At 66.5% G+C, this 27,527-nt stretch overlaps 1 protein-coding gene across 14 annotated transcripts in view; it reads left to right on the plus strand.

Moving 5' to 3' along the window:
• The window catches only part of LDB3 (LIM domain binding 3), a 56,827-nt gene that overhangs the window by 6,991 nt on the left and 22,309 nt on the right, over window positions 1–27,527 (plus strand). For 4 of the 14 annotated variants that reach the window (XM_072823847.1, XM_072823846.1, XM_072823851.1 and 1 more), the window contains exons 3-7: window positions 2,178–2,329; window positions 2,852–2,927; window positions 4,280–4,554; window positions 13,869–14,038; window positions 14,300–14,336. In XM_072823847.1, the coding sequence (XP_072679948.1) occupies window positions 2,178–2,329; window positions 2,852–2,927; window positions 4,280–4,554; window positions 13,869–14,038; window positions 14,300–14,336 (710 nt within the window). Of the gene's footprint in view, window positions 1–2,177; window positions 2,330–2,851; window positions 2,928–4,279; window positions 4,555–7,902; window positions 7,926–8,890; window positions 9,095–13,868; window positions 14,039–14,299; window positions 14,337–19,408; window positions 20,081–27,527 lie in introns of those variants that run through there. The other 10 variants (XM_072823857.1, XM_072823858.1, XM_072823856.1 and 7 more) reach the window with 4 other exon arrangements.

Consider the following 27,527-nt stretch of genomic DNA (forward strand, 5'->3'; position numbering starts at 1 on the left):
GTAGACGCCCGCCGAGGCGTGTGCGGGCCCTCCGTAGAATTCTCTCCGGGTTTTCTCTGCTTGAGGATGTGGATAGTCCGACGTCGGGTATCACACGGGTCTGACCGTCGGGAAAGGCGATTTTCTGGGCGGGCAGCTTGCCCTCGGGAGTCCCCTCTCAGCCAGGAAGTGTTTTGTTTTCTTCTGTTTCTACCCTTTGTTCAAGCCCTGAAATCAGGAAATAACCGGCTCCTGTGGGTCGTGCAGGCCCCGCAGCCACGAGCCTGGGAGGGGCCTGCAGGAGCAGGAGAGGGGGCTGGGCCTGGTTTCCCAGAGCCCAGGGGTGCTGCCTCCGCTGTCCCCGCCACACTCAGCGGATTCGGGGCTGGGTGGGCGGGGGGGAGCTGTCTGGGCACAAGGGGCCAGTGCTTGTGAAGTTAGCTCGGGCCCAGGGCGAACGGGCGCTGCCACCGCAAGGACCCCCCTCTTGCTGCTGTCCCCGGGTTAGCACTCGCGGCTCGTGGCCTGCCTTGTAGAGCCCACGGGGACTGGAGGCTGGTGATGCAGTGGCCCTGCTCCGGGAAGGTCCCTCTGGGAGGCGGGGCAGGAGGCCGGCCAGAGGCTCACCCAGGCCTGGCACCCAGGGTAGGGGCCTTCCCCTGAGTCCTCCTCGGACTCCTTCTAGGATGGTCCCTCGGGCCAGCGCCAGAAAACGGCTCCCGCCAGCTCGAGAAGCCAGCCTTGTCCCTGGGGTAGACAGGAAGGTGACTGGGAAGCCGGGAAGCTGGCCGGTGGGCATGCTGGCGCAGAAGAGCCAAGGGCCGTCCTCCAGTTACAGCCTCCCAGAGGCCTGGCCGGCATTCCCGCGGTGTCCCAGGGGGGCCTCCCCGTGATGTCCTGGGCGTCGCGTTGTAAGGTCATTCTGCGTGTTACAGTAGGGGGTAGGGCTTGCCTGGTACTTCGTGCGGTGACACAATGTGGGGCGCGGGGTAAGGCCAGTCTCTGTGGCATTCCACGAGACGCCTTTAGAAGCGGAGCTTCATCCATCCCATGTGACGTCACTAGGGGTCAGCCGTCAAGTCATTGTAGGTGACATCACCCAGGCCCTCCAGAATTTTGCGCTTTGAGTGACGTCACCGAGGAGGGGAGTGGCTACCACCGCATTCAGCCCGCCGCTACCAGGGGCCAGGCTTGCAGGGTCTGGCCTTGTGCATGACGTCATCGGGAGAGGGTCTGAGCCACCATGACGTTCCACATGATGTCCCTGGAGTGCAGCCTTCCTGACGTGCACGGGGTATTCTCGGGGTGCCGCATCTGCAGTGTTCTGAGTGATCACACGGTGGGGGACCCTTGGACTCTAACACGTGGTGATGTCATTAGCTGGCAGGGATTTGGGACATGGTCCCCACACCTTCTGGAAGTACGGAGCCAGCCCCAGAACGCTGAGCCCTGCCGCCTGCCCCTGGGGACCTGGTTTCCCCAGGCGGGGTTCCCCAGCTCCCCCACATGGTGGCACTAGGCACCTGCACCGGGACACTTTGTGACGGTGCATCTGTCCTGCCTGCTAGCCTGGTCGAGTCTGCCGTGGTGCTGAGTGTCCGCTTGTACGCATACCCTCTCTCCCGGAGCCCAGAAAGTGCCCCGTGGGTGTTTGGGGGTGCAGACATCATAGTGCTACTGTACGGACTGCAGGTTAGGGGACCTGGTGTCACAAAGCCCCCAGGCCTCAACGGCTTAGCCTAGCAGAAGCTCATTTCTCGCTCGTGCGACATCTGATGCAGCGCTTCTTAATCATCCGTCCTCCAGGCAGCGACCGTAGGGCTCAGGTCCCTCCATTAGTGGCTCAGTGTCCCCCTCTGGGCCCTCTGTGCCCAGCCTGCCGACAAGTAGAGGGAGCGCAGCGTGGTAAGGACGGGTGCTGGGGGCAGGCCTGCAGGCGGTGGCATTGCTCCCGCCCCGGTCCCCTGGGCAGAGCTAGTCTCGCGGTCGCACTCGACGCAGGACGCTAGGCACAGGGGTGGCGGTGTGCCGGGTGGGGATGTCGCACGTGGCAAGCAGCGGGCACTGGCCACAGTGAACGAAAGAGGACCTGGCAGGCCTCTACTGGATGACCCCAGGGGACTCTTCCCCGACGACTGGCCCATCCTCAGCCCCCCCCTTCATGCGCTCACCCCCCCCCCCATCTGCCATCCTCTCAGATCACACCAGGAAGCAAGGCCGCCCAGTCCCAGCTCAGCCAGGGTGACCTCGTGGTAGCCATCGATGGAGTCAACACAGACACCATGACCCACCTGGAAGCCCAGAACAAGATCAAGTCTGCCAGCTACAACCTGAGTCTCACGCTGCAGAAGTGAGTGGAGCTCTGCAGGGCACGGGTCAAGGGGTGGGGGCATCAGGCCCAAGACAGGGTGTCCGCAGCAGCCACATGGGCCCGGCCCGTGCTGCAGGCTCACACGGAGAGGTGAGGCGGCCTCTGGACGGGAAGAAGGACCGGGCCTTCCACGCCTGCCATGCCTGAGTCTCACTGTACGGATGAGGTCGGGGGTGGGGGGCGGTCACAGTGCTGCCAGCGTGTGGGCAGGCGGGCCTGGCAGCTGGGGTCTTCCCTGCCTCCTTGCTGCCCCAGACAGCCTCCCAGGGACCTAACAGAGGCCATGAGTGCAGAGTGCCCAAGGGCCATGCCTCCTCCATCCTGACCAGGCCCGGGGCCTTCCTGGGGTCACTCCAGTCCGTGCGGTGGACAGCGGGCCTCGGGGTCCCTGGCCTGGCTCCCCAGCTCTCTGATGCTCTCCTGTCACCAGCCCTGCCCCCGCAGGAGCTCCCGGTCCTCCTGGCAAGTGTCCTCACTTGGCCCTCTTTCTGGTTTCTCCAGGTCGAAGCGCCCCATCCCCATCTCCACGACAGCGCCCCCGGTCCAGTCCCCTCTGCCGGTGATCCCCCACCAGAAGGTAGGTGCTGAGGTTGGCTGCGCTTCCTGGGGTACTGCGCCGAATCGGCCTGCCTGGTCCTGGCTTGGCGCAGCCCTGCCCTGCCCCTGCTGATGCTGTGGGGCGGACCCCGTGAAATACCGGGTGCGGGCTGCCTGCCTGGGTGCTCGCGCCCCCCGGGGCCTCACGGCTGGGCTGTTGGGAACCCAGCCTAGGCCGTGATGTTTTTAGGAGAGGGACCAACCTGCCAGCCTGGGGGGCGAAGGAGGCAGGTATCCGGAGGGCTCTGACCCTCATTCGCCTACAGGGTACTGGGAGGGGGCGTGAAAGCCGGAGGCCACCCCGGGCAGGGAGGGGCCCGCTGGGCCTCAGGGTTTATCCTTTGACTTCGGGTCTCGCAGCGGTTCCCACTTTCCCTCCCGACTGACCACCCGTCAGCCCCACTGGAGGTGCGGGTGGTAGCCAGGCAGCAGGTGCAGGGGGACACACCTCCCCAGCACACCTGCCATGCTCCCGGGTCCCTGTAAGCAGCTCAGCCTGTGGGCGGAAGGCCTTGACCCAAACCGGGGGTGCTCGCCTCACCCCTCCCTGCACCACTCCATACTGCCCCCTGTCTGTCCAGTGGGTGGGGGGGATAGGCAGGTGGGGCAGGGGACAGGAAGAGGCTGATGGGCTTGGGGTGGGTGACAGGTTGGGCAAAGAGGCAGAGGGCTGCTCGGGAGAAGTTGCAGAGGTGGGCTGTGAGCAAAGGTCATTCCCTAGTCTCCCCCGCCTTGCACCTGCCAGCGGAGGGCGGTGGGGGGCATCTCAGTGTGGGGTCGGGGGCAGGAGGTGGGGCTGGGCCACAGGAGCTGCCACTCAGGGGAAGGGGGGCAGAGAGAGGATAGAAGGGGCTCCCCAACTCCCTGAGATCCACGCCCCTCTCTGCCCAGCCCTGCAGGAGGGCTTGACTTTTCAGGTGGGGCCCCCACTTTGTCAGCCTCAGGGCCAGGGACGCGCGGCTCCCTCAGCCTGCCGACAAAGCCCTTCCCTTCCAGGTGTCGGCCTGTGCCCTCCTGAGCTCTGCGCAGTGGCTGAGGGGCGCGGGGTGCAGGACGCAGGGCATGGGGCTCAGGTGTGGGTGCAGGGTGCAGGCTGTGGTGTGCAGGACCTGGGGTGTGGGGCACAGGTGTGGGTGCGGGGTACAGGCTGTGGGGTGCAGGATGTGGGGTGTGGGGCACAGGGTGCATGCAGAATGCGGGGTGCAGGCTGGGGGGCACAGGGTGCTCGCCAGCCGCCCCTGTTTCAGGTGGGCGCAGGGGTGCAGGGGCGCTGGGACACTGTGGCCTCTAACTGCTCTCTCCTCTCTCCCCTCACGGCGCTGCCCCGGCCAGGACCCTGCTGGGGACATGAGCGGCAGCCCCACGGCACGCAGCCCCGGACCCCTGGGCCCCCCGGAGCTCGGGCCCAGCTCTAGCCCCTCCTTCTCCCAGAGTCCCCCAAGGGGCGGCCCGGGCACGGAGGGAGCCCCGGGACCGAGAGGGCAGGGCAGGCCCGCGCAGTACAACAACCCCATTGGGCTGTACTCGGCCGAGACCCTGAGGGAGATGGCTCAGGTGTATCGGATGAGCCTCGGAGGGAAGGCCTGGGGGGCCGGACTCCCAGGAGGGTAGGTAGCGCCCGGCTCCCTGCAGCTGGTCCAGGCCGGGTCCTCAGTGCTCACCAGGGCCTGGCAGGCGGTGGCCCAGGAGCGGCCCTCCACAGCCCAGGAGGTGGCCAGGCCCAAGCCAGATAAGCAACGGCCCTGCGGGTAGATTCGCCTTGAGGTAGTTGAGCCGACGGGTCATTGCTTTACACAGCCTGGGGTGACTGCTGGATCCTGCGGAGGGGGAAACTGAGGCTCAGAGGAGGTCTAGTCGAGGCCCAGCTGTCCCGCTGCTAAGGGGCTGAGTGAGGTCTGAATTCGAGAGACGCGGATTTCCCCAGGCTCAGGCCGCCACCCCAGGTAGGGGGATGCCTGCTGCCTCCAGGAACTGGGCCGAGGGTCAGGCTGGTCCCCCCAGCAGCCGTGAGGCAGGAGCAGGGCATGATTCGGGGGCTGGGCGTGGGCTGGGAAGGCTGCCTGCAGGAGGGGGCGCCTGAGCTGGGTGCGGAAAGGTGCAGCGATGGGGTGGGTGTCCTGGGCTTGTAGGACTGACCCTTGAGGAGGGACGAGGCAAGGAAGCAGGACCCCAAGGGGAAAGGGGCCCGCCCCCACCCCGAGCCAGCTGGTGGGGCTCTGCGAGCGCAGGAGCTAAAGGAACCTACAGCCCAGGGTAGGCATCGTGCGGGGGCTGAGGGGACGGACCCCCGAGCCCAGGCCCTACCAGCTTCTAGGCCCTTCCTGTGTGGGTCCTCTACCCTTTCCCGCGCGATCCCAGGATCCGTGTGCTCCAGAGGCAGAGCACACGGAGTCGAGGCGATTGAGCCCGGCGGTCAGGGCTTCAGGGCTCCCCTCCGTGCAGGCTCTCCGGGTTACGGGCGCCCTTGCCGTGTGCTCCCTGGGTCACACCGATGCGCCCCCGCATCACAATCCTAACCCGCGTCCGTGCCTTTCCGTTGCCTTTGCTCCAGCGAGGGCCTGCCCCCCAACAGTTTGCTGCTCTCCCGCCTGCCACCAGCCACCCATGACCCTCAGCTCTTTGGGACCCCGAGTGAAGCTGGCCTCGTGCACGTTGCAGCCCAAGCACCCGGACCTTGCTCCCTTGGACCAAAGTGGCAGAGCCATGGGCCACGGGCTTTTCCTAGCGAGGACATTCCGCCAGAAAACCCAAAGAACGGGGCAGTCCCGTTACGGGCCCGCAGTCTAGGCTTGGAGCCAGCTAATGGTCCGCGTGCTCCGTGACCTTTGGCTCCCCGCAGCTTCAGAGGTCAGCCGTGTCTCTCCCTCCTCTTAGTGCGATCTAGATGCCCGGAGCGGGTGAGTGGCTCAAGGTGGCACACAGCTAGCGAGGGCAGACGGGCTGGCCGCCGGGAAGGCCTGGCTCCTCCCTACCTGACGGGCTGCCCAGGGAGGTCGAGGGCCAGCCCCGCCCCAGCCTCCCGCGGCCCTGGTGGCACCTTCCTGCCGTTGCAGGGGCTTCCCGGAAGCTGGCGAACGTCTGATTATTACCGGGTGCTCAGAGCAGCAGGGCCCAAGCGTGTCTGCGGGGAGGCGGGCCGTAGGCAGGGGCGCAGGGCTTCACCCTCGGGCAAGGCTGGCGCTGCGGCCCCCAGGCGACGCGGGCAGGGAGGGGAGCCCCTGACCTGGGCTGGCCGAGGCTGCGCCATGGCCCAGTGGCTAAGCGCTCCAGGGAGACAGGGTTGGTAAAGGCCAATCCTCGCATCCGCCCGGTACACGCTCAAGCCACGCCGAGGGCTTTATGCTCAGGGTTCTGTTTAGGGTGCACGACCCGTCTGCGCCGTGGGCACCGCCGTCCCGACTCCGTGAGTGAGGGGCTGAGGCTGAGACTGGCAGGCAGGGACCTGGGCAGAGTCCCCAGGAGGACGCAGGGTCGGGATTTGAACTCTGTCCGGCCTGGCTCCGGAAGGGAGCTCCCTCCTGTCCTCTCTGGACTCGCAGGTGCGACTGCTTAGCAGCCTGAGCCCCCTCGGGGGGGATGGGAGGGACGAGCAGGGGCGAGGTGGCAGAGGTCCCTGCAGCCCGCTTCCCTCCTCCGTGACAGGGCGTGAGAGGCCAATCCCTCGGGCCGCTGGGTGGGTCCTACCTCCTCAGCTTCTTGTCCCCTGGCCCTGCCCTGCGGGCGCTCAGCCTCCAGGGCCTCAGGCAGAGCCCAGCGGGGAGCCAGAGTCAAAGCCAAGGAAGGTGCTGGCCGCCAGGCGCCGGGACCCCTCCCACCCTGGCTGGCGCCGCCCTCCCTAGGGCCCCGGGCTGGTCAGGGCGAGGGCTGACCCTGCAGCTGTCGGCGCTGGCCCGAAATGGAGATGGGAAGGAACGTCTTTCCTAATATAGCTCCGCTGGGCGCCGTGGGAGCCAGAGGACCTGGAACCGAGGGAACCGTATCAGCTCCCAAGCAGCGTAGGGCCTGGGGCTCGACGCCCCCCGGCTCTGGCCCGGCTCCCCGCAGTGCTGGCCCAGGGAGGGGCAGGGGCAGGCGGTTGGGGCCCAGGCTCCCAGCCAGAGCCCGCAGCGGCCTGAGCTGGGACAGCGGCAGTTTGGGGGCAGGGGTGCCACCTTCTACACTCTCCTCTCAGGTTTCCGCCAGGGCCTGCCCTGCCAGGGATATGCATCTAAGGAAACGTCCCGCAGACCCTGTGTCCCCCAGGACATAGTGTTCCCGGAGGTTCGCTCCAGACAAAAGTGAGGGTGGGGTCCCCTGTGTCCAAGCTGTGCTGCCTTGGCAGGGGTCGTTCCTGCAATAAGCCCTGGAGCCAGTAGCTCTCCTGACTCTCCATGGGGCCCTTAGGGGCAGTCACTGGGGACTGCACCCACCCTGGAGCCCCAGAAGGAGCCGCCAGGGCTGCCTGCACTCTTCCGGGAGGGAGGGTATGTCAGGGGGCGGTGGGTGACCCCAGCGTGCACCCCAGCACCGCGGCCACTGCGGCAATCCTGCTCCAGGAGAGGAGCCCCCAGAACTGACCCTGTTAAACGTGGAAGTTGTAAGTGGGAGGCCCGGAGCCGCTGACCAGCTGGAGGCACCTGCAGCCCAGGTTCTGGTTCGCCCGGGGCAGCCGCCGTCGTCCCGTCTCCCTCTGCACCTTCCTGACTTGGGGTCTCCAGCCAGGGCGCGTGGGGTGCCTGTGAACATGGACTGGAGACCCCATACTCCCGGCAAAGCTTTGGGGACTTGTGCGCCTACTGAGGGGGACACAGCGCCGCCAGCACCTCCGACCCAAACTCTGGCCGCCCCTGACTCTGAGCTCCCTGCACCCCCACCCCCGTCCTCTGTGGACGCGGGGTGGTCCTGGGGGTGGTCCCTGCGCCCCGGCCCTCAGGACCTCACTGATGCCTCTGTCTTTTGTGCTCTTTCCTTCCCAGGTGGTAGCCAACTCTCCAGCCAAGTTAGTATCAAAGGAAAGCATGTGCGTGCGCTCGTGTGCACATCCCCGCATGCGTCCGTGTGCATAGACCCGGACAGCGCGGCCGTGGCAGCATGTGTACATGCGTGTGCATGTGTGCGTGGGCGTGCCTACGTGCCCCTGAGCGAGCCTGCATGTGTGTGGAGCTGCAGGGTCGGAGTGGAGGCGCCGGGGAGGGCGCCAGCGCTGTCTCATTGCCTTCCCTTCCCTCTTGCCTGCTGCGGCTGCTCGAGGCCCGCAGGCGGCTGTGGGGGCGGCGGGTGCAGGTGTGCCGCGCAGGTGTGCCGCACCGGGGCTGGGTCCCCGGGAGCCCGAAGACGCCAGCATCCTGGAGGCCCTGGCTGGGCTGCGCCCCCTCTCACCTGAGCGTGCTCACCTAGGCGGGGAGAGCGCGCTGGGTGGGCCCCGGAGGCCGCGGCCAGGTGGACTTGCGGGAGGCCGAGCAGCCTTGCGTCCGGCCTGGAGGAAGACGCACCTGCCCCGGAGCCCCCGGCGCAGCGGAGCCCCGCGCCACCGAGCGGGAGGCCCAGCAGGACGAGGTCCTGCGCGGAGGAACGTGCTCCGAAGCCCCGGGGCGCCCCGTGCAGCTGCTTTTTGCCTTTGGGGGGTTCCCGACCCTGCTTGGGCTTGGGCCGCCGCTGCCTGCTCGAGGCCCAGCCCGCGTGTCTCCGCTTCCCGCCGCGGGGTGAGAGCGCGCCGCTGCCTGGCGCCCCCTGCTGCCCCGGGCGGTGGACGGGCAGGACCGCCTGCGGAGCGCTTCGGGTGCTGAGGGCTCTCCCTTCCAGAGCCAGCGGGCCACAGCTGGGCGGCTCGGGTGGGCCACCGGTCCGGCCTGGGGAGTGTCTCCGCCGCCCGCCCTCGGCCCGGCCTCCTGTAACACCACCTGTTGCCTTTTCTCCTCCCGCCTCCCTCCCTCCCTCCTCCTGCGCCCCCGCCGCCTCCCCCAGCGCCGACTACCAGGAGCGGTTCAACCCCAGCGCCCTGAAGGACTCGGCCCTGTCCACCCACAAGCCCATCGAGGTGAAGGGGCTGGGCGGCAAGGCCACCATCATCCACGCGCAGTACAACACGCCCATCAGCATGTACTCCCAGGACGCCATCATGGACGCCATTGCTGGGCAGGCCCAGGCCCAGGGCAGTGACTTCAGTGGGTAAGCGCCTCCCCTCCTCGCCGTCGCTCCTCGGGCAGCCTCCGCCGCTGGCTGGGCCTCCTCACCCGTGGAGGCCAAGGCACCAGGCCGCCGGGCGCCAGCAGAGACCTTAGGCTTCGCCACCCGCTCTCCCCCTCGCCCTGGGCCTCTGGGCGCAACCATCGGAGGGGAGCCCGCTTTGCCAGGGCCTTCCGGAACACCGCGTGCTCCCTCCAGATTCAGTCTCGCAGTCAGCTTTAGGAGAAGGGGGAGAGTCGAAGAACGTGCTGGTTGCTCCAAGCGCTTCTTGCAGCTTCTGCGTCTTCCCGGGCTCCACGAGGGGGTCGGTTTAGAAAGAGACTTCTGGAACCCTGGGTCACGTCCTGGATAAGCCAGTCTTCTCACACACTAAGCCATTCTTTGGGTTGGCCGCGTTCTTCCGATGAGGAGAGCGATTTCCGATGCGTGACCAGGTGTCCTGTTGGGGGGCGTCCGGGCGGGCGTCCAAGGTGCTGGGCCGTCAGCCCTCTGGGAAGCAGCCAGCACAGCCGCCCCCGCTCCTGGTGCTCCGGGGCGGCCCTGGCCCCGCACACTGGGGTTTGGAACGTCCTTCCCTCCTCGGGTCTGCCTCCTAGCTCTGCTTGAGGAACGCGAGCATTGGATAGGGAATCGGCTGGCTGAAGTCACTTGCGGGAAAGAAACGCTAATAGTGCAAAGGTTGATAGGGACCGCTCTCCCTTTCTCTCTCTGTGTCTCTCTTAGTCTGTCTCTCTCTGTGTGTCTCTGTCTCTCTGTCTCTGTCTTCCTCTCTGTCTCTGTCTCTCTCTCTGGGTCTCTCTTAGTCTGTCTCTCTGTATCTCTCTCTGTGTCTCTGTCTCTCTATCTCTGTCTTCTTATCTGTCTCTGTCTCTGTGTCTCTTTGTCTCTCTGTGTCTCTGTCTCTCTAGCTCTGTCTTCCTCTGTCTCTTTCTCTTTCTCTGTGTCTCTCTTTGTCGCTCTGTATCTCTCCCTTTCTGTGTCTCTGTCTCTGTATCTCTGCCTTCCTCTCTGTCTCTCTCTCTACCTCCGTGCTTCTGCCTCCCTGTCTGTCTCTCTGTCTCTCACACACTCTCACTGTTTTCTACTTGACAATGTCGTCGTCGTTGACTGTCGGAATCGACCGATTATCTCTTTGGACAACTTCTCATCCCCAAGTCAGGATCTCAAAAATGCTCAAGGCAGGAAGTCTTAAGCGACGGTTGCGTTCCTTCCCAAAGCTGCAGGGAAAGCAGACGTTGTGGGGGGTGCAAAGGGGTACAGAGTCCGGGGTAACTCCTGCGGCATCGGGCCCCTGCAGAACCCGGGCCCTGATGGCCGGGACCCACCTGCATGCTCCCAGGCCGAGGCTCCAGCGGCCCCAGGATGGAGTGTGGTGCGACCTCCCGGCTCCCCTCTGAGCCTCACCCGTTTCCCTGGGGCCCCCGGGGGACAGAGGTTGCTTGTCCCCAGAGCCCTGGGCCTCACCCCTGCCGAGCTCGGAGCTGCAGCCCTTGGGAGAACTCCAGACAGTGCTGATTTATTCAATCCCACTGTTCAAAGCAGAAAATAAGACCCCGCCAGCTTAAAAACACAACCATTAGCTCATGTGCGCCCAGAAAACCCAGGCTGCCCAACTAAGCCAGGAGGCTCGCGGGGATTTCCTGCGAACAGTTGGTGGCCCTGTGTGTCCTTGGTGTGCTCTCAAGAGTGGTGACCGTCGCCAAAGGGAAGTTCGGTGGAAAATAAGGGAAGAATGGCTCTTCGCTAACTTTATATTTTCTGTGCCTTGGAAAAAAAGATGATTATCACGTGGTTTTACCCCTGGGGCACCCGTGATTTTTTTTTTTAACGTGATGCACCGTGGACCTAATCTGGGCTTCTCAGAGTCCCTCTCCCGTCTGCCCCCATGTCCCCTCCCGTGTCCTCCCGCCCCTTGCAGGGGAGCGACGCGCCCGCCCCTCCCTTCTAACCGGGCCCTGCAGGGCTGTCGCTGCCACGGTGCAGGGGAGGCGCTGCCCCCTGCGCCCTAAGGTGCTCCTTCTCTGCTGTGAATCCGCAGTTCCTTCCTCACTGACAGTTTTCTTTTTGTCTCTTTCTCTTCCTCCGTTACCCCGCACTCCCGTAACTCACTTGCGACCCTACCCCCGCTCCCTTGTGTGTGCGCGGCCCCTGCCATCCCCTGATGGACACGCACTCACTGCTGGGCTTTCCTCTGCTTGGCAGGGCATCGCCGCTGGCGTAAGTAGATCCCGCGGTGTCTGTCCAGTCGTCGTCTGTCTGGTTGAGGGATGGCGTGGGGTTTGGTGGGAAATGCCCGAGGACGGTGCTTCTGTGCGTGTTCCTCCTCACACCCACCTCACAGCCAAACGACATGCTCAGCGGCCTGTGCAGGCAAGTGCTTTCGGGGGTCGCCTCCTGTGGACGCGGAAATCAGAGTCACGACATCACACGGGCCCCCTTGCACCCAAGGCTGGGAACAGATCTCTGCTGTGCTTTGCGGGCGCTCCCCACCGCCTTTCCTGTCTGCTCTGGGATGGCATAGACCAATGTTGCAATCCATGCCCGGCCACTGTGCGGGGAGAAGGGGACAAAGGGGCTTTGGAGGCCCCCTGGGATCCTCACGGGAGATGGACCTGGAGGAGCCAGCGCCTGCAGTAGCACCCAGGCGAGGCCAAAGACGAGGCAGATTTGGGGCAGTGTGCAGGGGAATCAGTGTCCGGGGTGACCTTGACGTTGTGGTGACTGTGAAGGCTTTTGGTGGTGAGAGGCCCCTGCCGGGAGTGGCTCCAGAGCAGCCTCGGACCCAGGGCCCGGGACCCTGGGGCGCGTCCCATCCTCCCTCGATTCCCAGTGCCCATCGCAGCAGCAGCACGAGTCCCTGGTCTTGGCAAAGCCTTGCGGGAAGTGGAGCCGCCCATGTGACTCCTAAGGGACTCACCCGCGGAGCTTTCTGGAGCCCTCGGGGCTGTGGAGGGAGCAGGGTAGTCGCCTCAAGGGCACGTTCCAGGGAAATGGCAGCCACCACCTTGCAGCCACTTTCTGGACCACGGAGCTGTGTAGACAGGCTCAGGGCAGGCCCGGGCCCGGGCGGACACCTTCCCTCTCCTGTGGCACGGTCCTCCTCCTTCCCGTGTGCCCCCTACTGCACCCCTTCCTACTGCACCCGTGTGGGAGCCCTTGGGACTCCTGCCGGTGCCAGAAGCGGCCTCCCCAGGGAGATCCCACCGTGTCCGCTGCTCCCTGGGCGGCCCCGGGCTTCTCCCGGCTGGGCCCCGAGGATCCACTGGTCTTCCCCACCTGATCCGAGGCTGCCAGGAGCTGTCGCTCTGTGGGGCAGGGCAGGGCCCTCGGGGAAGCAGGGGCAGCTCCATGCAGTCTTGCTCTCCTTTGTGCACCTCTGCTGAGAGCCCACGCTGAGCCAGACATGGGGACCAGTTCTGGGAAAGTAGGCGAGTGCCTCCTTCCAGCTCCTTGCAGAGAGGCCAGAAGATGAGGGCCCCGGGGAGGTCCCTCTCCTAGGAGCTGGCCCTCTGGCGGGCAGGGAGGGCCCACCATAGCAGCGGCAAGGGGATGCCTGGCCAAGCGAGCGCCTGGGCCAGGCCATGCCTCCAGGCGTGAGCATCCGGGGTTTGCGAGGCCCCGGTGGTGGGCAGACACCGCCTCTCTGAGCTGTTGCTGCTGCAGCGAGTTTGAAGGAAGGGACAGTGGGTGGGACTCGGGAAGCCTGGGCTGTGATCAGCAGGCCCCTCGGTGCCGTCACCGAGAGCTCATGGGCTGACCTGCGGGGACCTTAGTGTTGGCGTCCGTAAGGCAGAGGCTGGACCCCTCTACCCGGGTCTGCAGGGTGGGGAGCCAGGCCATCATTGCTATAGGCTTGAGCCTGGTTCACCCTAACTCCTGGGAGGGGGGTGGACAGCAGGCCCCCCAGCTCTCACTGGCCGGGGCAGTTGGATTCAAGCTGGGAGGCACTGGACCCGAGGGGCTCTGGGGTCCCTTCTGGCCCTGAGCTAAGGTTATTCATTCAAGTACATTTGGAGCACCTGCTGTGTGCCAGACCCTGGGGGTGTAAGGGAAGGTCACAGGGTCCCCCTCCAAAGGCCATGCTGCCCTGGAGCAGAGGACTGATGGTCCCCCTGCCCCTCACCCTCCCAGCCCAGAAGGCCCTCCCTCCCCCTGCAGGCAGTGCCAGGCCCACAAGCCTGTTGCCTGGCTCCTCATGCCACCGCCCCACCGAGCCTGCCCCCTCTGCTGCGCAAGAGCCCATCAGCCCCTCCCAGGGTGGTCACGGCCCTGGGGGTTCCCCGTGTGGGTCCCACAGTGCGAGGAGGACTAGGACTGACCCTGAAGAAGCCTCTGAGGCCCCCGGAGGCCCTTTGTCCCCAGCCCCAAACTTGAGCTGCTCAGGGAGGTGGAAATTATTTCAGACGACCTATCCTGCCCCTCCTTCCCTTAAAAGAGACCCAGCCGTCCCCCTGGGGGGTGAGGTGGCTGGGACGCTGGGAGTTTCAGGTCAGTGTGTGCAGTCAGCCCAGGGCGGGCTGGGGGGTGGCAGGAGGGATCCGAGAGGAGTCGCTGTCTCGCCGTCCACCCTGAGCACTGAGGACCCAGGCCAAGCCCCGTCCGGGCCCCCGGGGTCGGTGGGGGGAGGGCACGGCGGGCTGGGCATGCGGGGTGTGGGGTGCGAGCGGGTGAGTGGCAGGGGGCGGCTGGGGGCGGAGTGCGGGGTCAGGAGCCCCTCCAGCCTGGCCCCCATTCACGGCTCCCCTGCGCCCCGCAGGAGCCTCCCTATTAAGGACCTGGCCGTGGACAGCGCATCTCCCGTATACCAGGCCGTGATCAAGAACCAGAACAAGCCAGAAGACGAGGCTGACGAGTGGGCCCGCCGCTCCTCCAACCTGCAGTCTCGCTCCTTCCGCATCCTGGCCCAGATGACCGGGACAGAGTACAGTAAGTGAGGCGGGCGCGGGGCGCCCGGGGAGGCACGGGGGCTGAGCCGTCAGGACAGATGGCACCTCGGGGCGGGCTGCGGGGCGACACGGGTCCTGCGCCCAGCACCTGACCCCAGCGTTGGGCCACCCACGGCTGAGCCCCACCCTGGGCCTAGCCTTTCCCTGCCAGCTTCTGGGCCAGGGGCAAGCACCGCTCAGTCGTCGGTAGGGACCCCGTGTCCCCCGCGTGTCCTCCTCATTGGCAATTTTCTACCCACAGTGCAAGACCCTGATGAGGAAGCTCTGCGGAGGTCAAGGTAAGTGCCTGGACTCAGCTCGGTGGCCGTGTCCCTCCTGTAACCCAGTCCCTCCCCAGGCAGCTCCCAGGTCACATGAGTCACGGAAGGAACCTCTCAAGTTTACGTATTTGGAAGGTCCTGGCCCCTGACGGGCTCCAGCACAGGCTGGCTGGAGGCCTTGGTCCCAGGCCAGCGAGGGGGTCAGCGAGCGTCTCCCCCGGGCCCAGGCTGCAGGCATCAGGACTGTGGGCTCTCCTGGCTCTGTCCCCGGGCAGGGGGCAGGGCTGCTTTGGCCTATGCTGGGCTGTTGAGAACGAGGGCACCTCTCCCTGCGAGGGCACCGAGCCGGCTGCCTTGCCTGCCCACTCCCCTCGGGCCCGTCCCCTGTGAGTCTGGAGGCTGGGCAGCAGGCCCGCCAAGGGTGTGCTGGGCACGGGCACCGACCTTGGGACTCTGCCGTGCACACCTAGTATGCTGGCCTAGGAGCTCCGTGGCTTGCTCGAGGCACGATCGCCACTGCCGGGCTGGGGGCTCAAGGCACATCCCCCCACGGTGGCCGGCCTGGGGCACGGCCACTAACCTCCACCTGCGCCCCGCCGGGTGCTCGTGGACCTGGGCGCGAGGGGCCGCGCCACCCCGGAGCCCGCCGGGACCTGCTAGGGCCTTCCCTGGTGAGGCCAGGGCTCTGCGTCGCGGCTCCACGTTGGGCGGCCGGGGTCATGCGTGTTCTTCCGGGGCCAGTGGCCGGGGCCGGCACACCGTGCGGCAGCCTCCCTGTCAGGGCGGGGCCTCAGGTGCCCCTGAACCTGGGCCCTGGCTCACCTGCACGTAGTGACCCCAGGATTGCGTGGTGAGTGGGGCTCCAGCGCCGGCTCAGAGTTGACGTGGCTTTTGCTTCCGGGCCCTTATGTTGGCCAATCCCGGCCACTCCGGCTGTTGGGCTGGGGCGCCCCGGCTGGGGGTGCGGTCCCTCGGGTCTGCTCACGAGGCGCAGACAGGTCCTAACCTTGTAGGGCGCGAACCGGGACGATGAGATGCTGCACTCCAAAGCTAGTTGGCAGCGTGTGGGGTGGGACGGCACCGCGGCCACCCTGCTGCTCTGCTCCGTCGCTGCCACGCTGTGTCGGCTTTGCCGCCTTCCCCAGTGGGCGCCCCGATGGAAGGGCCTGACAACGCCTCAGCTTCCCCAGCCCCCGCCAGGGGCCCACGGGCTGTCCCATCCCTCCCACGACACAGAGCCCTGCCTGGGGGGTCCCTCGGGGGCCAGTCACCCTAAGCAGACCCCGTGTACGAGGCAGGCCTCCCCTCCTGCGTGTTTCCTCGGGGACACCTGCCGGGCTACTGAGTGACAACACCGAAGGGGGTATGAAGGGGCACCTCCGGGCCTCGTAGGCCGTTCCCTCCTTCCAGAAGCATCTGCTGGGGCTGGCTGTCCCTAGTCCTGGGGATATGTGGGCAGGTTAGTCCTTCCTCCCAGGGCCCGATCCCCGGGGGGGTATAGTTCAGCCCCCAGCAGGAGGCAGGGGACCCTGGGGTGTGATAACTCGGTTGCAGGCCTTGTAGCCTCTCCCGCCAGCTGCTACTGCAGGAGTTTCTGAAGGGAAACCTGGAAAGAGGGCCCAGCAAGAGGCTCTGTCCCGCTCCTCTCTCAGTGTGGGCCCCCACCCCGAGAAAGCGGCTTCCCCCGCAGGCCCTGCCCTGCCGTCAGCCCGGGGCCCCTGGCCCTGCAGTGAGGGCCCTGTGGCACCTGCTGACCTGCCTGCCCGGGCCTGGAAGGCACAGGCCTCCCGCTCCTCTCCCTCTTCCTCACTTTACTTTCTGGGGAGTCGTCCTCCAAGCCTTCCCCCAAATGTGCACTCTCCCCACCGCCCTAGGAGGTGGGTGGGCACTGGTGCTTCCCTGCATCCCGGCAGCCCGAGGACCTGAGAGTAGGCTCGCAGCGGGTGCGGCGATGCCCTTTGGCTTGTGATCGGCATCCGACATAGTGGCTGTGGCCACTGCTCACGGCCAGGGCCCCGGGCTCACCCGAGGGGCCACCGGGAGAAGGATGCAGCACACTTGTCCCCAGCCGGGGTCTGGGTGGGGCAGGGATCCTGCTCCCCAGGGCCCGAGCCCCATGCCCACCCTTCTGCACGCCCAAGGCGGAAGTTGCGCTCCCAGGCCCTGTGGATCCGTCTTGTGGGCCAAGGGCGGCCACCGCCTCCTCTCTCTCCTGGTTTGGCGTGCTGGCAGGAAGGAACCTCAGGGTTCCCCCGGGGGGCTTCCAATTGCTGACTCCGCTGAGGTTGCCAGGCTGGCCCGGGACAGCTGACGGCCCACAGGGGCCCTGCGTGTTGCAGAGGTGCTTGCTCCCCACTGGCTGTGTGGTGGGCACAGGCAGGAGCGCGTGAGCTGTGGCAGGGGTCCGTAGCAGGCGGCAACTTGGTGGCCTGGGGTCGGGGCCGCCCCACCTGTCAGAGGGCCCCACATGCTCTCCCCTCCCCGGCCCGCAGGAGCCCCCGCCATCCTCCTGGACAGCCCCTGGTAGCAGGTGGCTCCCCTCTGGGGCTCCAGTGCCCACCTGCCGGCCAGCCCAAGGCAGAGCCTACCCTCCAGGGCCCCTGTCCTTACAGGTGAGGCAGGGTGGGCCCCTGGATAGCCCAGGCGTCTGCCGCGGACCTGGCTCCCCTCCTAGGAGAGGCCCCCGTGCCTTAGGAAAGTGTAGGCCGGCGACCCACAGGGGCAGGGGTACCGGGGCTGCTGGCCTCCGTCTGCAGCAGCAGAGCACCCGCGGTGCCTCCCATTGCTGAGAGGTCTCCACAGCTGCCCCCGTGCTCGGCGGTCTGCTGGCTTGGAGGTGGGCCCACGTTGGGCAGCCCTGGCAGGGGTGGCCTTGGAGGCGAACCTTGCTTGTCCCAGGCCGGGTTAGGGCTGTTGGTGCCTGGGGGAACCATCCCGGAGGTCACCTGTGCACAAGGGACGTCCTCTGGCCCCCAGCTCGTAGCTCAAACGTCTTACCGGAGCGATTTCTGCATTTCCCTGGTGCTCGCCTGGGCACCTCCCTTAGGCCTCAAGTGTTAAGGAACAAAGCGGCGAGTGACGCGTTCACAGAGGAGCGAGGGTGAGGGTGGCCTCGTGCCGTCCTCCACAAACCGAGTAAAACCCTTCCAGGTCCCCATCCGGGGCCCCACCCCCAACAGAGCCCAGGGGCTCTCGCTGGGTCTACGCTGTCCCCTCTGCGGCCCCTCTGGGCACCTCAGTGCCCTCTCCCCCCACCCCCCGCCCCGCGCGGGCCGCTGTATCCCCACGCCTGGGGCTGACCGTCCCCTGCTGCCAGCCCAGCTTGCAGCCCTCCCCCACGGGAACGTCCGTCTCGGGGATTTCTCATTATTGGCGCTCGCCAGCCTGGAACGTTTGGCGACCGCACCTGGAGGAACCAGGACCCCGCCAGGCGCACCTGAGAAGCCCCAGCACGTCCCCATGTCCTTTCTCTCCTGGGGATTCACCAACAGCAGCGAGCAGAAGAGCCCCGCTAGTCGCCCGCTGTCCGGGGCTGTGCCTGAGCACCGAGGATGGCGGCCGGGTCTGTGTCTGGGGTGTCTCTATGGGTCGGCCCACCATTGCCGTGCACCGTGCAACCAGCAGGGCCCCCGCGTGAGCTGCCCCCCACCCCCGAGATCCCAGGTAGAGCGCAGCCCTGTGGCTGAGCCTCCACGGGCTTTGGGCCTTGGCTTCCCGTTGGCACGGGGGAGGCTTCAGTTCCCAGTACGTGGGCCGCGGGCGGCTCATGTAGGAATCGCAGATGGAGGTGCGGAGCAGGGCTGAGGCGTGGAGGGCGAGCCGGCCGCTGGGCAGACGTGGGCGGGTGGAAAGGCGACTGCGCGAGGAACGTAAGACCAGCACTGCCCCCGCCTCCCATGCGGGGACCCAGCTCCTCTCCCAGCTCCCTGCTGGCAATTCGTTGGGTCAGCGTCGCGTCGGGAGGGAGTTGCAGGTCGTAAGACCTCCCGCAGAGAGGTCCCACGGTCACAGCTCTGCAAACCTGCGGCAAAAAGTCGCTCGCAGGGTGTTTCCGTCACCCCCAGGAGCCTCCCCTGTCTGCAGGTGCAGCCCCCTCCCCGCCGTGCTTGCGCCCCGCAGCCTGGGGCAGCCGCTGCCGTCCTCCGTCTCCACGTCCCGTACGCGGAGTCCTTGAGCCCGTGACCTGCGGGGCTGGTTTCCTCCTGTCAGCCTCACTCCCTGGGGGTTCGCCCAAGTTACTGGGCGTGCCAGCTGGTCATCTGTGTCTGTTGGCGACTGAATACTAACTACCGCCCGGTCTGGATGTAGCCATCACGTTTCAAAAGGAGTTTCAAACACTGTCCGGGTTAAACACGCCTGGAAACGTGGCATGTGTGGCCACACGTGGCCCCTGGGCCGCCTGCTGCACGCCTGGGCTGGAGGATGCCAGCGGGCCCTGCTGCCTCCACGGCCTAGGACTCCGGCACCTGCGGCCCTGGTGTCCCCCGGGCGCGCCCTCTCCTGGGTCCCCACGTGTCTGGGGGCGCCTTGCGGGTCTCGTCCTGTGCCCGGGGCCCAGCAGGCTGGGTGGGGAGCCCAGAGGCCCCCCTGGGGGGAAGCGGTGGGATGTCTGGGTCCTCTGTGCGTGTGCCGGTGGCCTCGTGAGTGCGCGTGTGCTCACGTGTGCCTGGTTGTGCTCAGGCCTGGGCGGGGGGAGCAGTCGGCGGTGGTTCAGAGGCTTCCTCGTCACGGGAACAGGCGTTGCTCCTTCTTGATGCCCAGCTTGGGGACAGGGACCTCGCTAGGCCCACCTGCCTGTTGGTGCAGTCCTAGAGCCCACGGCCAAAGCAGCCCTGCCCGGCCCCCAGGCCCACCAGCCAGGCCCCTGTCCACAGCTTCCCACTCACCCCCATCCGGTCCTCGGGACTCTGATCCCGCCCCAAGCCTGGAAAGTGCTCCGTGGGTGGCAAAGCCTCTCGGACCAGCCCCCTCACTCCCATGCCCCCTGCCCAAGCTGTCACCAGGGCGATGGGACACATCCCCTAACCCCTTTCTTTCCTCCTCTTCTCTCTGTCTCTGTCTCTGTCTCTCTCTCTCTCTCTGTGCCACAGGGAAAGGTTTGAAACGGAACGTAACAGCCCACGTTTTGCCAAATTGCGCAACTGGCACCATGGCCTTTCGGCCCAAATCCTTAATGTTAAAAGCTAAAAGGCTGTCTGGAACCCCCCACTCCTCTCAGGCTGGACTCCCACCCTCCACACCCCACACAGCTCTGGCATGTGAGCCCCACGGTGATGCTTGAGAATGTGCGGCTGTGCTGGGGGCGCCTCTGATAGCCGCCTGCCTGCCCCAGAGCCGACAGCAAAGGTCCGGCCCCCGCCCCGCCCGCCCCGCCCCGCCCGGCTACACCCCTCGGCACCCCTCACAGGGCCCGAGCCTCTGCCCCCCGCCCAGGCCCTTCGCCGTAGATCAGAGGTCGGGGCAGGGCTTGCTGCCAAGTAGCCCAGACCCAGGGGAAGCGGGACGTGCCCCTGGCCCAGTGCCAGCGTCCTCGCCCCGGAGAGAGGCGCTCTGGCCCGGGCCGTCCCGGAATAAGCCCACGGAGCGGCCCGGGCGGCCGGAGCAGGCTCTGCCGAGGGCATGCGTCCCCGGGGCAGGCGGCCGAGGCTCCGCAGGCCGCAGTGACGCTGGCCGTGCTCCCCCGCGCTGTGTGCTGTGTCCCTAGTGCTCCCCCCTGTACATAGATAAAGGCCTGTTCTGAAATAAAGAGGATTTAAAGTGAATCGAACCGGCCCCCGTCTTGCTGTGCCCGTGCGTGCCCCGTTCAAGGGGCTAGGGCTCCCCGAGGCGGGCGAGGCCAGGCACCACCAGGACAGGGGCACGGCGTGCTCCCCGGGGCGGGGGCAGGCCCAGAGCAGCGCCCCCCACTGCTGATGTCCCGACCCCAGGGCCCCCCGAAGGCGGTGGGGCTGGGGGTGGTTCTGGAATGCCCCGGCCTGCCCTCCCACAGCCAGGCGCAAGCAGCAGGTGAGCCCGTCCTCCCCCAGGTCAGAGCTCCCCCCACGAGGAGTCACGCCAGCCCGGGTGGGTCCGGGAAGCCAGAGAAGCCCCCCCCCCGACTAAAGAGCTCACGGGGGAACCGCTGGGGGCCTCGGTGGGCCCCGGACCGGACTCAGAGGAGGGGAGCTGGGAGACGGGCAGGCGGGTATGGAAGGCCCCCTCCTCGCCCTGAGCACTGAGGAGGGTTACGGCTGCCAGGTCCTGTCCTCCCTGCCCCCGTCCACCCCTCAGCCCACCCCCGATTGAGGGAACCACAGGCTGGAAATAAAGGCAGATGCCAAGGTCCGTCCGCAGGGCCCCCCAGCTGCCCCCACGGCTCCCCTCCCCTCACCGGGGCCTGGGCTTCCTCTGTGCCTCCAGGGACCTGGCCACCCACCAGAGGGCTGGCCGCAGAGAGAGCCCCTCCGCCCACCAGGAGCTGCGCCCCAGGCCGTGCCAGCCTGCTGCGCCTGGGCCCCGCACCCCTCCCTGGCTCCCGCACTGAGTGTAGGGCCATGGCCAGGCCAGGGCGGGGGTGCAGGTGCGGGCTCTGCTCATGTCAGGGCATCCTTCCTATATTTAGCTGACCTTTAGTGGGACTTCCAAGGCCCAGGGGCAGGTGGGGGCCTCGGGCTGCCAGAGGGAGACACGTCCTAGGCCGTGGGCGTCCTGCGGTTGGCAGAGGACCTGGGCCAACCGGTCAGAGCTGCCGGGCTTGTGGCCGCCTGCCTTCAGCCCTCCCTCTGCCCCCCGCCCCAAGGCCCTCCTTAGCTTCCGGCCTGCCTGGTGTCTCCCAACACCCCGGCCCCTGCACGAGCGCCCTGGGCAGCCCCGGGCCAGGGATCTGCATAAAGCCCCCTGGAGTAAACGGGACAGATTTCTGCACCTGGCGCTCAGCGTCTGTGGGCATCGGCCAAGGCACCAAGCCTGACGGCCTGGGTGCCAAGGGAGTGAGAAGGGCCGCTGTGGACGGTGCTGATCATGGCGCAGGGCCAGTCACGCGAGGCCCAGAGACGGGGGGCACACCTCCCCGCAAGGGACCAGGAAAGCCCCCTGGAGGAGGGCATCTGCACGACTACTTAGGAATGGGGCAGGTGCTGTTGGAGCGGGGGGTGGACAGGTGCGCTGAGTGGGGCGACGGGTGCTGATGAGAAGGGGGGTGTCCGGAACCATGAGCTAGTCCCCCGTGGCTGGGATGGACATCACGGTCAGTGGTCCGGAGCCGGGGGACTTGGCACCCTGAAGGCCACGTGGAGCGAGCAGAGGTTCAGGGTTCACACTATAGCCCACGGGGATCGCCCGCCACTGTTCCCGTGTGGCCAGGGCCACCTGGGCAACAGCACGAGGCTGTGGGATGGCATGCCAGCTAGGTCGTTGGTGGCATGAACGACTTCCAGACCAGCCGCCCAGTGGCTGTTCAGCCGTCGTCCAATCGGTGGAGACGTTCATGCTCCATTCTTCTAACAAAGAGCAAGAGCATCACGGCCTCAGCGGGCAGCCACTCCCCAGCTCAGCCACGGCACTGCCACCCCATGGTGCCAGCCCAGGCCCGCCAACCCCAGACCCTGAGAGCCAGCACGTCACCCAGGCCCAGCTGTTCCCCCCATCGGGGGCCATCGCACCCGGCAGGGGTGGGGTGGCCACGCTCTCCTTGGTGCCAGCCAGGGTGCGGGGAGACGTGAGCCGGGGGCCGCAGCCAGACTGTGCTTTTCCTTCCCGCGGGGCTGTGAGCGTCGGAGGATGTACGGGGTTTGCTGGTTTGGCTTGGGTTTTGCTTTGATGTTTAAGGTGGATGATGACTGAGTCGGGGGTGGTGGTCGAATCCTGGGCCTTGGCCTGCAGCGGAGGCAGGGACGTTCCCTGGGCGCTTGCTCTCGGGATCCTGGGGCCTATGGAACCTCAGGCCAGGAGAGATCTGAACAAGAACCCAAGATCCTGCGGGACAGCCTCAGGGCCGCCCCTGCCTCCCCAGGCCCCGGCGGCTCAGTGTGTCCACCCACAGGACGCAAGACCATGAATCCTCCTGGGGCCTGCCTGCAGCCGCCCTCCCGCCCCCAGAATTCACGTCACCGTCACTCTTGCCCTGCCGGGTGTCCTCGGTTCCCAGAAGCCACTAGGAGCAGGCGACGGGGTCAAGGAGGGCAAAGAGGGGAGACGCTTGCCCTGTGTCAGCCTGAGCCTTCCCACACATCTGCCCACGCCGGGGGGGGGGGGGGGGCCTGGGGGGCCTGGGGGCCGCTCCCTGTGCCTCCTGAGGCAGGGGCTTCAGAGGCACGGCTTCCAGAAACCAGGGTCTTCCATGGCGGGCGGCAGAGTGGCCTCGTGGCACTGACGCGGGCCTGAGAGTGCAGCTGCTAGGCTGAGAAAGGGCTACACGGGACGCGGCCACCGCCTTGTCCACCCCGGATGCTTGCGGCACAGTCACGGGGCCGAAGCACGCTCCCCGCACACCCCCCCCCCCCCCCCCCGGAGACAGTGCCTGCCACCGGCCATGGCCCCCGCTGTGCCCTTCTCCCCGGCCCGGTCACGCTCCCTATGCCTTTCTCACGCCGCGCTTCTGCCAGGGACAGGACAACCCTCCGTGGCCCTCTGTGGTCCTCCGTGGCCCTCCGTGGCCCTCCATGGTGCTCCGTGGCCCTCCGTGGTGCCACAAGCTCAGAGCGGGCCGATCGCAGTGTAGACTCCCGGCCCCCAGGCCTGCTGAGCTTGAGGCCACACTCGACCAAGATTCCCGGGCAGCCCGCCTTCCTCAAGGCTGAGGCTTGTGGTGATTAGGGCTCACGCCCCCCCAGCACCCCCCAGCCCTCCCCAGGGCTCCGTGTGCCACGGAGTGGAGATTCGGTCTCTCTGGACCTCGGGCTCTTCACCCCTAAAACCAGGAGGGCGATGCCCGTCGCTCAGGGCGGTGGCAGGGGTCAAACGGGGGGATCCTTGCTCAGTCGTTGAGCACAAGGCCCAGGAAGCACCCCCAGAGGGGAGGTTAGGATCCCGCTTGTCCTCAAGGGGGAAGAGTGTGTTTTGTTGGGCAAAGAGTCTGCTTCGCTAATCACAAGAAGTTTCTTTCTCCCTGAGGCTCCGCTTGGGGCGCTGGGTAAGGCCCCCCCGACCCCTGCACGTCACTCGGATCCTGCAGGCAGCACCAGTGCGGGCTCAGGTTGCAGGATTGCCTTGCCTCGGCCTCCACTCCCTCGCGGGTGAAACAGTCCGTAACCAGGGGTTGTTGTGAGGACGAAGGACGTGCGCGTGCCTGGCAGGTGGTAGGAGCCAGACCAGTGACTCAGGCACCTGGGTGGTCTCGTCCACTTGCGGGAGCTGTGTGTCCTGCTGCTACTGCAGCGACTACAAGTCTTCGTGCAGAGACTCTCGTAAGCAGAGAACGTGCATTTCTTTGCTTTCCCGTAACTGCATCTTTATGGTGCCCTGCTGTGTGGATGGCAGGAGCCCAGTCCCGTCGCCACAGGCTCCACCGCTCTCCTGTGCCCAGCCTGGCCGGGGGGACGGGCGCTTACAGGAGCCTGGGAGTGGGTGGGCCTGCGGGCACCTGGTCCCCGGCTGCTGCCGCCCTTTGCTGGGACGTCCCCTCCCACCGCCCGGGCCGCCCGTCCATGCTGGCAGCGCAGCACCTCTCCGTCCCCACTGCATGGCCCGCATGTGCCCGTCCCTCGGGGGCGTGGGGCAGCCTCCCAGCCCCTAGGCCCCCCAGGGCCCGGGGATCCTTGGGCTGCCTGGGTCTGCTGGCCAGACCGCAGCCAGCACGAGTGGGAGACCGTGGGGCTTCTCCCAGTCGGGGACACGGCTGCCTGTCCTCTGGAATCCCCCCGCCGTCCCTCTGGTCCAGGTGCCATCGACCTGGCCGCCCGCATCCATCCACCTCCAGGCGCACTCAGGCCCGCGTAGTGCCTGTAGCGCCCACACGGGCAGGGGCAGGAAGACAGATGGGCACGGAGCCCCGGGTGGCACTGCAGTCCGCTTTCCCACCACGCTGTATCTTCACAGTATAGACACAGTATAGACCGAGAAGGACGAATTAGGACGTACCCAGAAACTGGGGGGGACTCGCCAGGCTGGAGACCATTTCTGGCGGTCCTGAGGTCCCCCAAGTGCTTGCCACCCTTCCTTCTTGGGCCCTCGGGAGCTTTCTTCTGGAGCCGGAAACACGCCTTCCGGAAGATTCTACTCCGTTTGCAGTGTGGATGGTGCCTTCCGCCCAGCCTGCCTCTGCTGCAGCCCCCCAACCCCCCATGCCAGGGGCCCCCTTGACCTGTTGTCTTTCTTGGTCCCGCCTCATCAGCACCCCCACTGAGCATGCTCCAGTGTGCACCAGCCAGGCTGCCACCCCGCTGCCTCCCGCTTCTGCCCAGCCGCCCGCTGCCGCCCCCCGCAGTGCAGCCTCGCCACCCCCGAGCGCAGCCGCTGCCTGTGCCGCCGCCGCCACCCCCGCCTCCAGCCCTGCGGACAGCCCGAGGTAACTGCCCATGGTGCCCGCCATGCCCTCTGCCGGGAGGCAGGAGAGGCCTTGCCCACGTCCACCCCTTGGCCACCGGGTCCAAGGGGGCGAGGACCCCGGGGTCCTTGGGGGGCCAGACCCAGCGCGGCTGGTCCTGAGAGCGAAGGGGAGACTGGGGGTCACTGCGGGGCTCAGCGCGGGGCCGGGGCCGTGCTGCCCTGCGTCCAGCATGTGTTCTGAAGATGGGGGCAAAGTCTCCCCCTCTCTCCCTCTGCCTCTGTCTCTCCTTCTCTCTCTCTCTCTCTCTCTCTCTCTCTCACACACACACACACACAGACACACACAGTTAGATAACAAAGAGAGGCCCTGAACCACCCGGATAAAGGGAAGAATGGCAACTGTCCCTATGGCCTGGGGAAGTCAAGGGAGGCTCCCTGGAGGAGGCAGCAGAGGCAGTGTTGACCCGACCACGTAAAGTGGGTCAGGTCTGGGCAGATACTTAGTGACTGGCGCGCCCTCTTCCTTCACCCTCTCTGCTGTCTTGATAGAGAGCAGGCGACACCAGAGGCACCTGACGTCGTGCGACTTAAATCTCTGCTCCACTTACCGCCTCTAATCTACAGAAAATGACTTAGTTTCTCTGAAGCTCAGTTTCTCATCTGCTAAGACGTCGACACAACATCTGTGTTTAAGGATGGGGACACAGTGGGCACAAACCCCTGGCCCGCAGAGCGTCCTGAGTGTCGGGAGCTGCTGCATTTCAGTCTGACCTCTTGTGTTCCCAGCCGAGGCTGGGGCGTGGGGTCGGGGGGTTCGCGGGGTCGCTGCCAGATGGACAACCCTCTGTGGGCACCTCGAGCTGTCAAGCTGCTTTCCCAGTGTCCCGTGCTCTCCTCCCAGGGTCTCACTGCCAAGGTCCAGGGTTCCCTGGGGCGGGGTTCAGAAGTCCCTGGCGCGGCTGGAGGCAGGACAGCGGGTGGGCAGAGTGGCCCGTGGGCCTGTGTGCCACGGCCCCCCCCAGCTCCACGAGGACCCGGTGCTGCCCAGCCCCACTCCAGCCTCAGGGGGAGCCCGCCCGGGCTTCCAGGGGCTGTTGGATTCCAGCTTCCTGGGGTCCCTTAGCGCGTCGCTTGCCCCCTGCACACGAGTCTCTCCAGGTAAGGACACACGGAAGAAAGCTCGCGGGGGTAAGGAATGTCTTGTTATGTGGGCAGGTGCGCAGATGCGCCCCAGTCGGATGGAGAAGCTCCAGACGCCAGCCCGGCTCAGGGGGGAGTTCCAGCGTTGTGTGGGGCAGAAGGGACCATGCCCCGGGAGCCCGTGGGGGGCATGGGGACTTGCCTCCATCCTTGCCTCCTTCCCCAGCGCCAACCCCTGACACAGGACCTGTGGCTGCCGGGGTGCTGGCAAAGCTTCCTCCACGACGGAGAGTGGCTAAGCCCCCTGACCCGCAGCCTCCTCCTGTCGCCGTGGGAGCTGAGCACCCCTCGGTGCTGCCCCCTCCAGTAAGGCTCCTCCTGCACTTGGTTGGGCAGAGCAGGGCAGGCAGGCTCAGGGAGGGGAGACAACGGCCCGGCCCCACCGGGAGAGGTAACTGGGCGCGGTAAGTGTGCTCCCCGAAGCCTGGGACACGGGCCTCAGGGCTGCTTCTACTCCGTACGATCAGGGGCACCGCACGCCCTTATGGATCCACTCAGGAGCTTGGCAGTGGGATCTAAGCCAGGGCCACCCCTCCTGGGGAAGAAGGTGGCTCCTGACCCACTGACTCTGCCCAGCACCCCAGCCCGTGGGGAGCAGTTGGAAGGAAGGCGGGAAGCCATGGGCTGGCGGCAGGGGTGGGGGGTCACTAGCATCCCCATCAAGGCCCCATTTGCCCAGGGTGTGCACCTGTGGTCCCCAACGGGATCTGAAAGATGTAGGGAGAGACCAAGGGCATGCTTATAAGGTGTCCTTCTGTTTTAAATTTTAAAAAGGGCGGGGGTGGGGGGGCTTGTTCACTGATGAGTGGAACTGGGAATGAGACAAAGTTGGACACGCTGCTTCACCCCAGTTCTTGCAGCCTTTAGCTCTCCGAGGGGAGGGGCCCAGTACGGCATTTCCTGAGGGCGGGCGATGAATTGGGGCACATTCCCCCCCACCCCCACCCCAGCCCTGAGATCCCATGGTTCCTGGGTCATAAGGGGCAAGAGGCTGCTCGGAGCCTTTGGCCGCCAACTCCGTGGGAAGAGGCCAACAGGAACTCTGTGCAGAGAAACCTCTGCATGTACTTGTGTGTGTGTGTTGGGGATGGGGGTCCCCGGCTTCCCAGGAGCCCTCCCTGGAGCACCCAGACCTGAGGCCTGCTGGCTCCCTCCAGCAACAGCAGGAAGCGGAATGGGGGGTCAGCGGCTGTGCTCCAGAAGGTCCAAAGGCTGAGGGATGGGGGCAGCTCCCCACTTCTGCCCCCCCTCGCCCGCTCCTGCTCAGCTCAGCCCCACCTGGCTCCCCAGGGAGTCAGGGGCTTCTTCCATATGTCCCCCGTGTGGCTGGTGACTCCTCCCCAGGTGGCGGCACCAGCAGGGGGCTCTGTGTTATAACCAGACTCAAAAGCAGCTCCCCCCCTCCAAGGCCACCAGGGTCTTTCCTTCACGATCTCGGGCAGCTCCCCAGTGACCTCTGTCAGGCTTCCTCCTCGCAGGGGCTCCTGAAGATGGGGGAGCCGGTCCAGGGCTGCAGGCCCCAGGGCCTGGGTGGGGCTATCCTTC

This window comes from Canis lupus, chromosome 4 (genome assembly GCF_048164855.1).
Source record: "Canis lupus baileyi chromosome 4, mCanLup2.hap1, whole genome shotgun sequence".
Taxonomy (NCBI): Eukaryota; Metazoa; Chordata; class Mammalia; order Carnivora; family Canidae; genus Canis; species Canis lupus.